Here is an 18,706-nt window from a genome sequence, read left to right as displayed (position 1 = left end):
AGGGCGTATGTTGTGGCGATATATTATTTTATATCCCGTGCCTTCTATTTTTATTTATTTATTTAATCAAAATTATGGTGTCATTCACCCCGAGTGAAATCACTCTCTCGTATCATTTCGATTAGACTATCGTAAAACGTCACAATGGTCTTTTGTAAAGAGAGGTTTTGTGGACGACGCAAACGGATGTTTAATTGTAGAGGGTAACACCTCTCCATAAACTCTCCGTGTGCGTCAAGATTTGAACACAACTTCTTAGTTTAGAGCGAGAAAAATTCTCGCTAATTATTACTTGCTAATGGAGTTTGTTCTACTCCTAGTTCACTTGTTAGTTTTAATATAAAGTTTCATACCGAATGAAGAAGATGTAGTAAGTAATAAATATAACTTAATTATCAGTAAATTGTGGTTTTGATTGTCTTCATGTTTGTGTGATAATACTCGTGCGTGGCTGAATCTGAAAGCCTAAATAATATAAGTCCCTGGTTGAACCTCTAGTTCTATGAAGAACTTTATATTAGCGCCCCTACTCATGCCAAATCTACGTTGAAGAGCCGAGGAACAGAAGTACCAATCAGACTATCAGAGAGACTAGCCAAGACCTGGTACCTGCCTCGCCGGCTAAAATATTTAGCGAGTCCTATTCCCAAAGTTCTTTATTAGAATGTTATGAAAACGTTTTATACCCTTTATTTGTCCTTTATATAACCCAACATTTAAACGTTTTCTGGCGACCTTTCCTAACCTTTTGCGAATGATGTCAAAAACGTTGTGTGTTTGCTGGGTAGGCACCCAGGAAGACAGAAAATTATATGGAGGGATGAAATTACAAAATTTCTTGATGTAACCTGGATGAGACAGACGGGGAATAAATCAGAGTGGCGTCACCTGTTTGCAGTGGGTCGATGGCTTAGGATGATGATGGTGATGATAATGTGAATGTTAAAGATTCAGTGGCGTAGCGTGAGTCATCCTAAAGGGTGGGGTGATCATGATGGGGGGGGGGGGTCCTGGTTGCACCGTTGACGCTACGTCACTGTAAGATTTCCATTTTTTGATTAAAAATCGTAATTGTTCTTACACTAAACATAATCAGTGTGGATGCGGATTGATGTGCCCTGGACTTCATCTCAATAAAATACGTACATGTACGTGATCGCTGATAAATAGGTGTGCTGAGGAAGGGTCTCTAGAGTATAAATATTACATCAACATACCGAATCAAAATAAACAATCACATCTATGCAAGCCTTTCCACCATTTATTTAATTATTATTAAAACATGAATTAGTATTATTTGTATTAATACAGATAATTGTATTGATTGAAACCATAAAACAGTGACTATTAATAATTCTTAATCTATCGATGAGATAATTAAGAGATTGCGATTTGCCAAAAGTGACATGAGTTGAGATACTTGGGTTCAAAAATGCAGTTTTTGTGATTTTTTTACCCAAATATCAATTATTAAAACAGCTATGACTTTGAAAGTAAATAAAGTATGCACTTCGTATTTGCTGTGGAGAATTCATATCACATGCATCTTACTATAAATAGGGGAATGTTGTATCTATGTATCTATGTATGTATGCTATAAAGGCTCCGTCAGTTTCGATCCAAATGTCGCCAAATTCACACGGGAAATCGAGGAATAGACGACAATGTGTTTAAAGTTTATTTGGTTGAAAACGGTCAAGTATTGGCCTCAAAATATGTAAAAAAGTGAGTTTTTCGGGCAAATTTATAGCGGTAGTTTAATTGTTTACGGCCAGTGCCAACCAACGCGTCCACATGTCTAGCATAAACCGCGCCGTTAGCGCGTCGGCGTACACGACGCGAGCCGCTTGACTTGCACTCACGGGTGCGGCGTGCGCATAGCCAACTTGCGCACGGGGTTATGGTGATACGGGATAATGGGATAACGGGATTAGGCCTACGAAGACATAAATATCGTAGGGGTACGGGAGGGGAAAAAGAAAAGAAAGAAGGACACAAAATGGTGGTAGGCCTACTTTGGATGGATTATAGGTCCTACGGGTACGGGGTTGTGGTTTAGGGTACGGGATGGGGTTACTAGATTACCAAGATGATTCGGAAGGAATGAGGAATTTTCAATGAGTCTACATGTACAGTAATTACTCCTGTTTGAGTGAACGCTTCCATTTACTCATCTAGCGGGAACCCGCGCGAAGCGCGGGTGTCCCGCTAGTATTAATAAGCTGCATCTCCTCCATTATTTTGATAAAATATTTCAGGGGAAATGCATTATTTCGGCGATTTTGTTCATGGAATTTTTTTATTTAAGAAATTTGAAATAAAAGAATACCAATGTATTGATATGAATGTGTTCATCAAGAGGTGAATCATGGCAACTTCCCAACAAAATATTTTTGACGTATGACCGCTTAAAATCAAAGAACCAAATAAAAGGCCTTTTTTAGCTAAAAATAGACTTTTTTCAATTTTTTATTGCTTACTTGCAATACACGGGGTTTTATTGAAATCGATATTGTTTATACGAACTGGTACCACCCTTTCAGGATAGTTGGAGAAGTCATAGCTTGATCAGTTACCATAGCAACGACATTTCCTGCCATTTTTCAGTTGATTTTGATGGCAAAACTGACATAAACGATAATTTTTTGTTGTTGACCTTCGATTTTCAAGAGGTCATATCAAAAAACTTCGGTTCAAGCACTTTCATATTCATATCAATACATTGGTATACTTTTTTATTTCAAATATCTTAAATATTTGTCAAAAATTCCATTTTTTACTTGTAAAATTAACTTTTTTGGTCAAAATTGAACAAAGTGATCAAAATAATGATTTTCACCTAAGACATTGCATCAAGATAAGATATCTTTTTTTTTTAACGAATATTGAATATCCATGTAACATGTATTTTCGACAGCAAATATGACTTTTATTTATTTACTTCATTTGTTGACTTTCACTTTCATCTTGGCAGTTTTGGTAAAAAAAGGAAACAAAACCATCAAATTTTTTCAACCCAAATATCTAAGGTCACGTCACTTTTCAGAAATGCCAGCCAGGTTACACAGAAATATAAGCCTCTAATGGTTAATTCTAACCCGGATGAGCAAAAATCTTAACTAGAGCAGATACACCGATATGGCCTCTCTACTATGTGCCCAAAGTGACTTTTAACAACCATTATAATTATTCGGTGTTTTATAAAAGAACGATGTTTAAAAAAAATTAAATCATTTGACATTATGAATGATGTATATAGAAACCAAAATAAACAAAATAATAAATTCAAATTAGATCTCAGTAATCTTACCCCATATGAAACCTTATTGATGTTACAAATTTCCTTTTACCCGCTATTCAAAGTGATGTGCAAAATATGAAACTATGGGCTAATCCATTTAAATCTACGCTCCCCCTGTGGAAGACTATGGAAATATCTTCCACAGGGGGAGAATGATTTTCAAATGGTATGAACACATTGGGCAGCTCCATTTGAATTTCATAAACCCACTGAGAAACATTCAACCTGAATCTTCCACAGAGGGAGGGTGAGTTTCAACTACAGTTGGTTATTGTGCTAATTACATTTGAAAATCATACTCCCCCTGTGGATGGCATTTCCAAAATCTTCCACAGGGGGAGTGTGGGTTTTAAATGGAATGGCCCCATTTACCCAGTAATGTTACGCCATTAAAGAAACGGCGTGATGTACACTTATTGTTATCCCATAATTATTATGAAATGAAATTAAATCTGCTTGCATTGGCGGTTTCAGCTAACACGACTAAGAGTTCTGCGTAACCGTTTTATAACGTGCTGTAAATCGACGCCCTTTACCTGATCGGTTACTTTTAAAAAACAGTTTCATTTCATGGTGACGTTGGTGGTTGTGTACTTGGTGGTTGTGTGTACGGGAAATGCTGTAGTGTTGTCGGTTCTTATGTCGGTACACCAATGACCCAACTTGATTTAAAACCAGGAGCATTTACAGAATAATCAGCTGCGAATTCAACAGCCATTTTACTTCCCGTTGACGTAACCGTTCCTGGAGAATTGACACCACAGTATCTGTTGGATATAGAAGGACAATTTATTACTAACCCTGCATTATACACTTTATGACAGCCTCATCCCTCCATCAAAATGCAGATTTAGGTATCAGGTGAACGTTCACATTTTTCTCATTAATATATTGAAATTAGGCGTTCCCAGTCATACAATGCCTGAGACTAATTCAACAGTTTTTTTTATGATATCTGCGGAACATGTGGAAAGGTTTTTATACAAAACGATTCTCTTATAAACCATCATGCGCACAGTTTCCACCTCGATACACATGAGCACATATTTTCGTCCAAGAGCTTTCAAGCAAGCAGTGAATTGTCTCCGCTCAGTCTTTGATTACACTACACGGTTGAGTGCATAGCAATTTAAGAGCTGTGGAGTTTCTAGCTGAAAAATGTGCCTATTCGATTGGTTTTTGTCGAAACCTCAAGTGTTCCCTTCATCCAATCAGAAGCTAACACTTCCATTAAAACACTTTTCATGTATTTTATGATCATGATGATTATTATTAATAAAGACACTGTAGACTACCAATATCAGTAATTCCATAGGAGCTAGTCACATTTGCAAGAAACATTTATGTGTTCTTGTTGCATGTATGTTTGAAAGGGACGACATTTTATGTTATACGTAAGTTTTAAAGAATTCAATTTTCCAAATATATCAGGTCACCTTCCTTTAGTAAGACGTACTGACGGTGAATGGTTTATGTTTTTTTAAACATTTAGGTCCGTATGCACAAAAGAGTTCCGGGTCTAAACTTAGCCCTGGTGGAATTTAGTTCCATCAGGAATGGTACTTCACTATTATTTCATTCTAATAATAGCTAGCAAATTTTACACATTTTAATGCAAAGTTCAACAATAATAAAAATAAACTTCGGAAAATGTAAAGGAAAATGTCCTTTCTCTTGAGACTGAATTCCAATTCCATTTAGACTAACACTAACAGGTCTAACTTGTAACTTCCCACAAAGGACATTTACATTTTCCTCCCCCCCCCCCTCCTTCCGTCTTTGCATCACCTTTCCGCTTCTATTTGTCTTCCATGTTTCCTCCTTGTCTTACCTCGGTTGGGCTAGTCAAGGCAAGGGGGAAGTCGCCCACCCGAGTAGTCATGCATGCACTGCAAAAACAAGTGTTATTTAAACATCATATTGTGTTTAATTAGAGCAACACTTAATAAACACATAATTCATGTTAATGGTTCTAACACTAATGTCAATGGTTCTAACACTAATGTTCATAAATTAACACTTGGTGTTATATTACAAACACTACTAATGTTTGTAATATAACACCAAGTGGTGGGGTTTTTTTTGGCATTCGGTGAGAGCAAAATGTAAAAAATATGGGGTCATTGGGTGAGAGCATGACCTTTTTTCAATAGAATCTTTGGGTGAGAGCCGAAACAGCGCCACAGAAGCCTCGAAAATCAAAGTTCTAGTTCTAAATGGCTTCAAATGTCTTTGTTTTTTCAAAATAAGTAACAAAATCAGTGATAAATGAAAGTTGCTGTTCAAATTGAACTTGTAAGGGTCTTTGGGTGACAGGTCAAATGGAAAAATAAGGGGTCTTCGGGTGACAGAGCATGTAAAAAAATTTGGGGTCTTTGGGTGACAGCGACGCTGAAAAAGGGGGTCTTAACAGCCCTACATACGCGTCACCTCCAAAGTTGGAGTGCCCCCCCCCCCCCGGGTATATATATGTGCTACAGCAACAAGACCATGCTCTACGACTTCATTACCTCCTCCATACTGAGCCTTTTCTTTATCTTTGACTGCAAATTGAATTTGAGCTTTATCGCCATTAAGTTGGTACTACACCCCCTGATAAATGTGATTAGTTTTGCATTTTTCTCAAAAGCAATAACTACACACTGGTAACGAAAGTTATGTATATTATAGGGGCAAGGAATCCAATTACATCACTGAAATTTCAGTGATTCAAGACAAGTGGTTTATTATTATGTTAATAAATGAGATACGTTCTATCGATACCTCTTTTCTTATCCGATAATTGTCGGGTGTTCTATTTTCACAATAGGAGATTACTGAGCTTGAGGGGGAGCTATATGCCTATGTTTTATTTTTGGCATTCTCATTCGCATCATTGTACAACAACAAAAAGCATGCTCCCAAAGCATATTTGATATAATTTGTTGAACTATTACTTAATGTGCAATTTAAGCAGTGCAATATTTCAAAATCAGAAAACTGGTATAATACACCATGCTCCTGGAGCATTTTCATCCATACTGTACGACAACATAAACATGCTCCAGGAGCAAATTTGTTAAACTACTTAATTGACAACTTTAGCAGTGCAGTATTTCAAAATTCAGACTGGTATATGATACATCATGCTCCTGAAGCATTTTCACTCATATCATGTACAAGACAACATAAACATATTTTGATATGTAGTTTCTGCAAGTAAAGCATTTACTGTATTTCAAAAATCAGACATTAGTATGATGCTCCTGGAGCATTCTCATTCATATCATTGTACAACAAGACAAACAAGCTCCATGAGCAGATTTGATATAATTTGTTAAACTATATACTTAAATGGGCAAGTAAAGCAGTGCTGTATTTCAAAATGGAACAGTCCATACTATGCTCATAAAACCCAATACATTAATCAGGCTTACTACTCCAGGAGCATATGGTCCTGGAGCATAATTTCGGGCAAAAAACTCATAAAATCGTGTAGTACCACCTTAAGTCAATCTTGGTAAACTAGCGTGAATATGTTCTAGGAGCTTCACATAATTTGAAATTGTTCGTACCATTTTCGTGATTACATTTCTTTCGTAATATTAAAAGGTGCATGCCGCAATCGATGTGCTAGAATTACCATGATTTCATAATGCTACCCTTTTATTTTGACTGCCGAGACTTAATTTCCCACATTTTACCATGCCATGAACACATGTTGTTGCACTTCTCATGTACGTAAGATATCACTCAATAATGAATGTGGGTGGGTGGTTATTATCTTTTCCACAAAATGTTACCAACAGGGTTCTACTCACCTGTATCTTCGACTACAACCTCGCACGTCGTACCAGAATATCCAGGTGGGCATATACATGTGCAATCAGGTCCTAAGAACCCATCGTGTAGACACGTAATGGAAACCTGGTTACAAGCGTCTAGACGGGAGAAAACGAAGAACGGTAAAACAAGAGTTTGATCGATTATGTTTTGGAAATACAAATGGTTGTAACCAGTTTAAGATAGACATTTATACCTAATTACCTTTCCCGGCTATGCCAAGAGAGGCCGTCGCACATAAACGTTGCAAAAAACACATAACACGTAACACATATTTCAAACCGGTAACCTTCGACCCATATGAGTACATGTATAAACAAATGTAAATTGATGCATGTTTTCGACTGCTAGCCTTAGGCCTATATTTTATTAGTCACTGCCTAGTGCAAACTCTTTTATCCCGGTTTTGTTTATCCGTTTATAGTTATAAAATGTAACGGTTATACCGCCAAATCCACCACACTCGTAAACAGCGTTTGCAAGTTTGATATCTGCAAATGAAAGGCCTGTATCCCTATCCCCCATCTGTAACTGATCAATTGGAGAGTCCGCCGTAATTGTGGGTTCGTAGTTTTTACTGAAATACTGGAATTAAAAAGAAAAAGAAAAACAGGGACGCTTTAAATGAAATGATTTTAAGTTTGCAAAGATGTTCGCAGGGTTTGCTGTTCAATACCACATGTACCGCAGAGTGGAAAAGTAATATGCAACGGTATTGCAAATAACGGTAAAACTACATCAGCAGTTTAATTGCTATATGTACTTCTTGTTATTGTATGCGTGATGCATCGTGTGTGGGTACTCCTACGGTTTGTGGATGTTATGGTAGTGTATATAGGCCGAATATAAAAATGGCTTAATAAAAATAAATAAATAAATGTAGATATTTATATAGCGCTTTATGCCGTAAACAGCCTCAAAGCGCTTTACATTTATTCCGCCGTTATTAGAATATGTCGGAACCACGTTTGCTGCCTACAAATGGCGCAGGGTTCATCAGTACAACGACTGTGACTACCCCTAACAGCTTCCCATTGCACCTGGGTGGGGTGAGGCAAGCGTGACAAAGCGCCTTGCCCAAGGGCGCAACACGGTGGCGGGACGGGGACTCGAACCCACGCACGTCAAGCAAGCTCTCAGATTATGAGTCCAAGGCCGTAACCACTGAGCCACCGTGCCCTTTGTCATGTGTACTGCATCGTTTTCCCAATTTTACCAACTTGGCCACAAATGAATTTTCTAATGCTGCTAAAAATCTAAACATTGAATGTACCAATTAACCAGATAAAAGTAACGAAATCAGTAAGATTATAGGTGTACTTACGTAAGGACCGTAGTGCATCACGGAACTGTAATCATACGGTATTTGATGGGTAACGATTTCGAACGTTGAGTATTTCTTGAAATTGTCTTCCCTTCCTTCTTCAATATTCTCAAAATGAACTTTCACGTAATCATCACGGTCCGGCCTGGATTGCTCATGGTGAAATCCTAGTGAGTGACCAATCTCGTGAACTACTGTACCGAGCTAGAATTATAACATCATCATCATCATCGTCATCATCATCATCATCATCATCATCATCATCTTTATCATCGTCGACATCATCATCTTCGTCATCATCATCATCATCGTTTTCTTTATTGTCATCAACATCATTATCATCATCGTCAGTATCATCGTCATCATTATCATCATCATTATCATCGTTATATTCGTCGTCATTGTCTTTAAAAACATGCTGAATTCTGAATAGCCGAATAACCAGTGGCGTAGCCATGATGATTTTAGTGTTGGGCAAAGCCAAATTTGTGTCCCATTTGTCAATATTTTGTCCGAATTCTAGTCATTTTTATGACAATTTATTCTTTGCTCTTTATCCCTAAACAAAATTCTGAGGGGGAGGGCGGCTGCCCGGCTTCTATATGGCTACGCCCCTGCGAATAGCTATAATCCAGTAATATATACGTACACCTGTGCATCCGTCACCAATAGATATATCTTGAGACCCAAGAATTCGACCGACGTAAGACCAACATCTGCGAAACATTATTATCATTAATGTATCATTTTCGTTTAAGGCGATTCGGATGGCAGGAAAAACGGCAAACTTCATAATATTATTACATTCATGATGCAGTCATGTCTACAGTAGAATTCATCTCGACCTTTGCAGGACTTAACCCCATTAAAAGCTATTAAACCAAGATAACACTCATTGAAACAACTCAACTGATTAAATCGGATCTTCTCTGGTTGTGCACAAGTGTCTGTTTTCATGTGCGATATCGCAATAAAGCTGGTATTCATAGCTTCAGTTGGGTAACCGATTATAAAGGAAACGAAAGGAAACAATGGTATGTGTACCTTTGTTCACGAAATGAGACAATGGCGTGCTTTTTGTAGACCAGCATTCTTGAAAATGAGCAACATAATGAGTGTTGACTTAACACGGGTTGGAAATAATTTCTTCATATTTTTTGGTGTTATCTGTCGTTTACATATCCTTCCTAAAACACCAAAGTACGAGTATTTCCAAACATCTAAATTAGCTAAAAATTTAGGACATGTTACAAAACTATATTGTCTAGAATTTTAGAAGAGTACTTTTAATATTGGCCGGTTATTTTTCACACAGCGACGTTAACTAGGCAATGTACTATTACCTATAACATTAACTAAAACACCAAAGTACGAATATTTCCAAACATCTAAATTAGCTAAAAATTTAGGACATGTTTAAAAAACTATATTTTCTAGAACTTTAGAAGAGTACTTTTAATATTGGCCGGTTATTTTTCACACAGCGACGTTAACTAGTCATATCCCCATACTTTTAACGTAGGGCTATTTTTAGGGGTCACGCGTCAATGGGAAAGAGCACTGTGTATTGTGTATAGGAAAACGGACAGTAACTGCAGTATGTGGTATTATATAAATGAGACAAAGATACCAATAGTTGCATTTATATTTCCCTATGTCTTTTTGTTCTGGAGTTAAGGCCACTATATAACAAAACGAACGCTTTGTGCGGTTTCCCCTACCGAGAAAAATCACGTACATTTGAAGGAAATGACGCCCATTATACCCAACCCTGTGATCTCCTTTATAGATCCAATTTCTCTTGTGTGTTAGCCTTATTTGTCTGAATATTTGTCATGTTTATACGCGTGAAGAAAAGAACCAATCATGCCAGCAGTAAACCAATGATAACTAAAATAAGCCTATTTCTGTGTTTCAAACCAGGCGGTACTCAAGTTTGGTCTTGGGTATAGGGACGGGCCGCTAAGAATTTGAAATTGGACACGTTGATATTTGCATCCATCGATACACCAAATATTAAAATTTTCGGCCAAATTCAACACAAATTGTGTTAGTTTTTGACCTTTCCCCCACATTCTTGGATGCAAAATCAGAAGAAATCGTCGGCCTTATCACATACTGACTTTAATATTTATATACAAAATACGCATTTCGAGAAAATCGAATTTGAAAATTTGTATTTGCTGTATAATCTTGATTTAAACATTGGGTCGATTAAAAACCTGGTTATTGAATAATACAAATATACCATATTTTCAATGTCATTGATTATCACTATCAGAAAATGACTTATTCTGCAAAAAATCAATATTAAATAAAAATACATCACTATGTGGAAAGGACTAATAACAATTTCGCCGTTCCAATAACAAATACGTCGTACAAATACGTCACTATGTGAAACAGTTGCACAAATACGTCACTATTTTACCGTGCAATGACAAAGTCGCGCAAGTATGTCCGCAAATAGGCCCTACATCACTGTATGTGAAACGGCAAATTCTTCAAATTGCAGATACAACAAACTGGGCTTGCGCAGTATAGGTGATCGGCAAATACGTCGGTATGTGATACAGACATTTCAAGGTTTTGCAAATACAACATAATTAAATTAATATCTTACTTATTAAGCCACTTTGAGGCATGGTATTTGGACACGTCAGTATTTGATACGGCCGGCGAAATAATCATATCCAAATACTACATGGATGCGTCTAGAACATTATATGCGTCAATTTATCAGTTAGTTGAACATCATTTATTTCATAAAAAATGTATTTTTCGCACCAACGTAGAGCCAATAGCTCTTTAACGTGATCAACGATCGCTTGTGACGACGAGATGTATACGCGTTTATTATTGTTCAGCTGTTATACAGGGTGTCCCATAAAAAATTACCGACTGAATAAAATTGAGTGTAAGTCGAGAAATAGACATCAGAATCAATAAAAATTCCTTTAAAAGGAATAGGGTGGGCAAATGAAAAATTGTCAAGAGAAATGAAAGTATGAGTAAGTCTTCACAATTGCGAAAAAGGAAAATATGACACAACATCGATTTCAATGGGGGAATTCACAAAACGTATAACAAAAGAATTTTAACTTTATACGTTTATACGTTTGTTATTTCATTGGAGGTTTAGTCATATTTTCCCTATTTTATCTTATCTATGCTTATCCTTTGTTTTCTGCTGGTCAGTTGCAACAGGTTTTCCCTGTTTTTATATTAACCCTTCACATCATAACAGAAGACGTTTTATGTTAACATTTTATATAAAACATTGTTATAAAACTTTTGTAGATAATAGTTATTTAAAACATTTTCGTAATCATACCTAGAGTTTTTTTTATCATCAAATAGAAAGACTTCTGCTCATCTTCTCTGGTGAGACAACAGGGCTGGGGTATCTTTCCATATCAAAGTTTACAAATCTGTCATATCAATCTCCTCAATATGTTGTTTTGAAACAACTTATGAGGGGAAAAGTTTGATTTTGCAATATTTCGATATTATTTTTTTTAACTTTGTAACTTTATTATGATTAACATAACTGTATTTCAAAGCGTAAAATTATATCATTATTTTGTCCCAACAAAAATAATCCAGGGAATAACATATTCATTCATATGTTTATTTATTTTATTCAACCTGGGCCATATCTACTGGTGCACATGCATTCTAATATTTTGTCTATAATACCTTATACAAGCATCAGCAAGATTTGAAAAGTAAATAGCCTATGTACACACTGAACACAATGCACAGCTGTCAGTATAAAATGATATAGGCCTATATGACCTTCACGATGCTATTAATTTAGCCCAAAGATTAGGAAAACTAGGAAAACTGGTGAACTGATACTGTTCAAATAAAAACATCTGCAAATCTTGCTGCAATTTCCAAATAGTATTTTCTATTACTTAAATAATTATTTTTGTTATTTCTTTTAATACAAACACGTTACTGCCTATATGACGACTTTATCGTATTACTTACATATCAAAATCAAGTAATAATTACAAAACTCGCCGTAAACTATCACCTCTGTAGGTGTTTGGGATATAACCGGCACAAATATTTTCTCAACACTGCAGCATTTGAACAAGTAGGTCAATAGTCAGAGAATATAGGGTGGGTGCGGCACGCCGCACCCACCCAAAAACTTCAAACTGTGGCGCATAGCCTATTTTATTGTGCATCGCATACGAAAATTTTATTTGATTCGGTTGACTGGTTGCGAAGAAATGAACGATTACATAATGCGCGCATCAATGCAGTTCATTCCAAGTTTGATCAACATTTTTCATACTCGCTCACCGCTTCCAAAGTTTATGTATCTCATTAAATTTAGTCCACATTATCTATTTTATTTATTTATCTATGTTTTCCATGCTTCACTGAAGATAAATAACAGTTTGTCCGAGAAAACTTCGATTTCTGCAATTGGAAGCTTTCCATCTTCATTTTTTATGTTGTGCAAATATGTTATATTTTAACTTTTCAAAGAACATTTGAGCCAAGAATGACAATAATCAACTGCTCACAGTTTTACGTGTGATTTTTGACACTATACAACATTAATGTTTTGCATTGCAATTTCTTGGAAATATTACAAAAACATTAATGTGTGTGAGAATTTTTTAAGCCAGCTGGAATTCTTTTTACAATAATTCTTTATGCAACATTTATATCAACATTAACGAAAAAAAGATATTTACAAGTACCGAGCATCATGTTACATGCAAGTTTTCATTTTCAATATCGTGCAGGTTTTCACATTTGAACTAATCAGATGTTTTGAAAGAAACAGGTTGTTTAAAAAGAACGAAAAGGATTTCATCGAACAAAATATGAAGCCCAAATGACAGTGTTAAGGGGTTGTTTGGAATGACAGGTGAGTCAGGGGTCAAAAACAAAATTTTTACCTTTTTGACCTCAGCACATGTGTATGTATGATCTGCCATAAAAAAATTACAAAAACAATACCTCAAAGTATCATTTTTTAATGTTTTTTGTCATAATCACGCTTTTCTACAAATTTCATCTGTTTGTACCGGGGGCGTGTCTGTTGCCAGGTAGGCCTACATGACAGCATAGACACACGATACAACCTTGAATAATAATACAGAATTGTGACGTTATATTCTTCTTAACCTATCTTAGAACTGCCTATTATTTCAATTGTTATACTGTTCTGGTTGGTTTATTGCATATACTGTATAGAAATTATGCAATATGACGTCGAGCATGACAGAGTCATCTTCATTCAAATAAAATTCAGGTACCCGTAAGGTACCACGGAGCAATTCGCACGATAATACAATAAAACAGATGAAAGGTATGAATGGTTGTGGAATCGAATTGCAGACCTGTCCCTCTGTCACCTTAGAACTGCATCTCGTAGGCAATGGTAGGTAATAAACCAACCGGAACGGTATAACAATTGAAATAACAGCATGTCTTGGTCTCAATTCAAGATGTGCAATTTTGAACCACCTACTCGTTGGCTGATTTATACTTCAACAGTTCCTCAAAGATATCAGAAAAGCCACTATCTCATTGTTCATTGGCCCGCAGTATGCGCTCGCTCTGGGGCACTCAACTTTAGAATTGATGGGTATATGTGCCTACAAGCTTCGCGAATAGGCGCATATCAAAACAAAACGTTGGGTTTTTTTTTTATTTAAAAAGGGTCATTATGTACAATCAAAATCAAAAATGGGTCATTGGGTATAATATTTTGAAAACTGAAGGTGCCTGGTCATCAGGTATAGTCGGCTTCAAAAGAGGGGCATATATTGACAGGCACATACCGTCACCTCTAAAGTTGATGCCCCCGGGTGCTCGCATTATATTTTGTTCATGGCTCATTTTAAAACTCCCACACATCACAATAAGGCTATTGAAAAGGGTATAGAATAGTTAATGATAGACTGGTCCCTGCGATTAGTCGCGGACCCGAGCGACAATATAGTAAACACATCGAGTTTATAACACAAGTGACAGTAGTTTTGTATTAAAGGATGCGGCGTCCACCGAGATCTACAATATTACCCTACACGACGACACCAATCGAGATGATGATACCAGCCATAATGGAAGGCTTGTATTTGACCTTCTTATGAATCCAATTTCGTGGCGAGAAGTTAAAAAGGTAATGTATATTTCAAGAAATTTGGGTTCAAAAATTCCGTATCAGCTCGTATCATCAATTCCGTAAATATGGCGTATAGAGGCACAACTTGACAATACACTGAACTATTTAAACGTAAAGGACGCACTGATACACATAAATTTGTGTTTCCTTGCTGGCGGAATAGTTGCAAAACTCTTTTTTTTTTTTTTTTTTACAATTTATGAATTATGATTGGCAAAATAGCGAAAGGAAATAGACTTTTACAACCATGTAAAACTACACTGGGTTGTTGACATGGTCGACATACATTAAGGCATACGCATGTTCCTAAAGTAGGAGGTAAGTACTATAATTAATTGTTTAAAGTGCTCAACATACCAGCAAAAAGTCATAGGTCATCAGAGTACAGGGACTTTGTGAAATAGTTGGGTACAAAAAAAAAAGTGCGTGAGTCGATATGCAACATCAAATATAAAAGCCGATTTACATAATTTACCCATGACCTTATTGAAGTGATCGTGCTCAAATATAAAACTATAGAGTTTGGTCCTTGATATGCACCATCAATTGTGTACTTGTGATCAATATTGCTAGGCAAACAATCACAGCAAACATGCCAAAATCCTCCCATTTCTCCTCCATTTACACACATATAAACCCATCCCTTAACCACTAGTGCGCATGGTGTTGAATGATCTTTCTTTCAAACTTGGAATGAAGTGAATTGAGGCATGCGTTATGTAATCGCTCATTTCTTCGCAATCAGTCAACCGATTCCAGTAAAATTAGCGTATAAGATGCAGAATAAGATGAGCTACACGCTGATGTTTAGAGTTTTGGCTGCTGATGTATATTTCTCGACTTACGTCCAAATTCATTCGCCCGGTAATTTTTTCATGGACACCCTGTAGTATATTTATTCAACACGTTCAAGAGTTGCTCCTGTTTAAGCATTATAGAGCTGGCTAAATGTCAAGTTTGAGCTCATTTTGAAACCGCATATGATGACAGTAAAAGCAAGTTTATATTATTTACAACTGACTTACCCGTCATATTTGACGAAATTAATGAAGTTTGTATCTTCTGTTCGTTCGTGAAATCTGACACAGGTATGCTCCTCCCAGTGTGACATGGCTGCCAGTATCGCATTCCTATCAGGAGCTTCAAATAATATATATGTCAGTTGCAAATATTGATATTGATCATATAGAAAACAAACGTATATACATATAGCCTACCTCACATCATTAGCTCGCCAAACTTCACCTGGCAGTAAATTTCGCCGACTTTACGGTCAACACAAGGTGGACTAGTTTGACTACTCTGGAGGTTGCATTTGTGTCCGAGCATTTAATAAGTAGTGTAAATTTCTTATACCTGACAGGGCTACAGCCCCATCACTAACCCATACACCACACGCCGCTATCCAAACCCCTCTCACCCCATGCAACACACCCACTACCCAGGCTCGCCCCCGGGGCTCGCCACTCCCCGACAGTCCCACATAATACTACTAGGCCTACTCGGCATCTTAGATACTTGATCATTACATTTTACCCATTTTTGCCATGCCGATGAGTAATTATTTTCATCTTTATTCCTTACCCGATGAAGCTGATATGTTGAATGGAATACTAGCCCCTGGCCATCGATATTGTAGCCCTGCAGTAGCTTTTCTTTTGCTGAGCATCATTCCGTTCAATGGCTGTCCCATTTCCTCCTCTATTTCAGCGCGCTGTTTTGAGGTAAGTTTCATATCTGATTGAAACGTCCCAGGAGATTCTTTTTCTTCTGGCGGTTCTGGTTTGTTGAATGGTCCACGAAACTATATTTGAATAGACGATAATGATGAAAACAAAAGTAAAAAGTAAAGTTGAGTATGTCTCAAAAGTTGCACTACCAATCACATGACAGTTGAGTTATATTTTGAATAGAAAACGTGTGTGCAATTTATATGATATTAAACTCCTAAAACTCGACATATTTTCCTTCAATATTACAAGACTCATAAAAAACGCATTCCAAATAAGTGTTGGAAGTGTAAATTTCTCTAAAGCACTTTCTTAGCTCTCGAAATTCTGATGTGGCTGTGCAATGAGCCCTGGGAGGGAGTAAATAATTTATGATCTTAATTTGTGATTTTTTTTGCTGTAATTTATAATGTTTGCACACTTAAATGGACTCAGTCAAATTTCGGTGTGTTTATAGATCAAAAACGTTTAAATGTCGCGTTATAATATAAAAGGCTTTTAATGGCTGTTTGACGTTTTAATAACATCCAAAAAAACGTTTTTGAAAACTTAATACCAAACATTCTAACACGATTAAGTGTTGGCAAAATAGTTTGACAAAATGTTTGCCAATAAATATTTTACAATAACATGACTACATTTTTAAATGTTGTTGTAGTGGTTTTTTTTCATATAAAACGTTTAAAAATCCTTTCTTAACCTTTATATAACCCGACAATTAAAGGTTATTTTCAATAACATTAAATGACGTTTTGACCAAACGCGTTTATAACACACGTTTAAGCCTTGAAAACATTAATGTGTATTTGTTGGGAACACATTAAATTTGAAATAAAATCGCATACGACCCCAGGATTACCAGCTATTACGACATTAAGTTATAAATGGGGGAGGATTTTTTTTGGCAGGCCGAGAGGTGGGGTTCCCGAATAATTGGCAGGGGGCAAGTAGTGCCGATATTCATAATAGGCCTAAATGAAATCGGTATTTTTTCACACGCGCTCTGCCACGTCTCTCTTCGCTTTGTATTTAAAAACTGATTTCAGCTAGCTTGAAATTTTCAGCTAGCTTCTTACCTTTCTATTCGGACCCGACCTTCCGTGCCTAGCTCCCGGTCTAGCTGCTGCCATACTGAATATCGCCAACACTATAGAGAATACTAACAAACGCATGTTTTATTTCGTTTTTATTTTGTCTGCATCCGTTGATTTGAGGATTTCACCCAAGAAGTTGCACAAAATAATCTTGGTATTGCTTATAAATCCTAACGATTTTTATCATGCGTCCACACCAGGTCAATAACAGGCGGGAAACTAAACAATAGAAATACGCCCTGTGTTGAATCACGTGTATCTGCTATCACATATCTACACTAATTGCCCGTTACAAAATAGAGTTGACTTTCCAATATTCCCTCTTAACCAATCAGGGTGTTTATAGTGGGAACAGACATATGGTACATTGGCGTATAAATTCTATCCACCGGCGGACTGCTTCCCCTGTGGTGCTGTAAAGTTAGTGAACTAGCGGGGTGCCCCCTGGTGGGTATTGCAAGGGGGCAGCGCAACCCCTTTCTACCTAGGGAGCAGGGATGGTCCACCTGCATCGGGAAGATATAAAAACCTAATGGGTGTCAAACAGTTCAGTGGGGTCAAATAAACACCCCTAGGGTGGACACGTAAACAAATCTTCTGCATGGGGCCTACAACAGGGGGTCACATGTGGGGGGGGTCCATTTTAGTAATTTTTGCTCAAAGTATATCGTGTTTGGTGTCAAAGGAAATTTAATTTCTAACACAGCAGGTGGTGTTTGTTTTGTCAATTTATCATCCTGCAAAGAGTTACACTTGATTTAAGATGTACATGTAGGCCTACACTATATAGTAACGGATGATTGAAACGCTAACATGGTTAATGAGGCTATACATCGTGTTTATTACTGTCCCTATCTACAATACTAGAAAATGCTAAAGGTGCCTTAAGACTTTCAGCTATTTAAGTGGAATGTTTCATTCTTATAGGAACTATTTTCTGTAAATCCTTTCATCTATAATATATGGATGATACTACATGTACATTCACATGCACATCAATGAGTCCATTAAACGTACTAAGCTTAGCTACATTGTGTTATCATGACAAATGTTGAAGTCATACAATAATATCCTATTGGATGTCTTCTTCAGATCCACATTCTTCTTCATCACTTGACTCCAGTTCACCTGCCAGTTCCATTTCCATGTCTTCTTGCAGCTTTGCTCGACTCCCGTCAGAAATGTCCTCTACAGATTCAGCCGATATTGCAGCGTCTGGATGCTTTTGAACACTCGCAGTTTCTCTGGCACCCTTTCCTGCAGGAGGAGTTGGTTCCT

The 18,706-nt window shown here is 36.8% G+C and overlaps 1 protein-coding gene across 1 annotated transcript; it reads right to left on the bottom strand.

The window, feature by feature from the left end:
- Positions 1 to 1,253: 1,253 nt before the first annotated feature.
- Positions 1,254 to 17,678, bottom strand: LOC140146075 (protein SpAN-like). Its single transcript, XM_072167824.1, has 9 exons — positions 17,411 to 17,678; positions 16,189 to 16,408; positions 15,630 to 15,744; positions 9,097 to 9,163; positions 8,448 to 8,651; positions 7,570 to 7,708; positions 7,102 to 7,221; positions 5,133 to 5,190; positions 1,254 to 4,068 (listed from the first exon to the last, which is right to left on the bottom strand). Exons 1-8 carry the CDS (start codon positions 17,504 to 17,506, stop codon positions 5,180 to 5,182), a joined length of 972 nt encoding a protein of 323 aa, XP_072023925.1. The 5' UTR covers positions 17,507 to 17,678; the 3' UTR covers positions 1,254 to 4,068; positions 5,133 to 5,179.
- Positions 17,679 to 18,706: the final 1,028 nt, after the last annotated feature.

This window comes from Amphiura filiformis, chromosome 2, assembly GCF_039555335.1.
Source record: "Amphiura filiformis chromosome 2, Afil_fr2py, whole genome shotgun sequence".
NCBI classification, from domain to species: Eukaryota; Metazoa; Echinodermata; class Ophiuroidea; order Amphilepidida; family Amphiuridae; genus Amphiura; species Amphiura filiformis.
The sequence above is the reverse complement of the archived record's forward strand: the minus strand, read 5'-3'. Positions and strand labels throughout refer to the sequence as shown.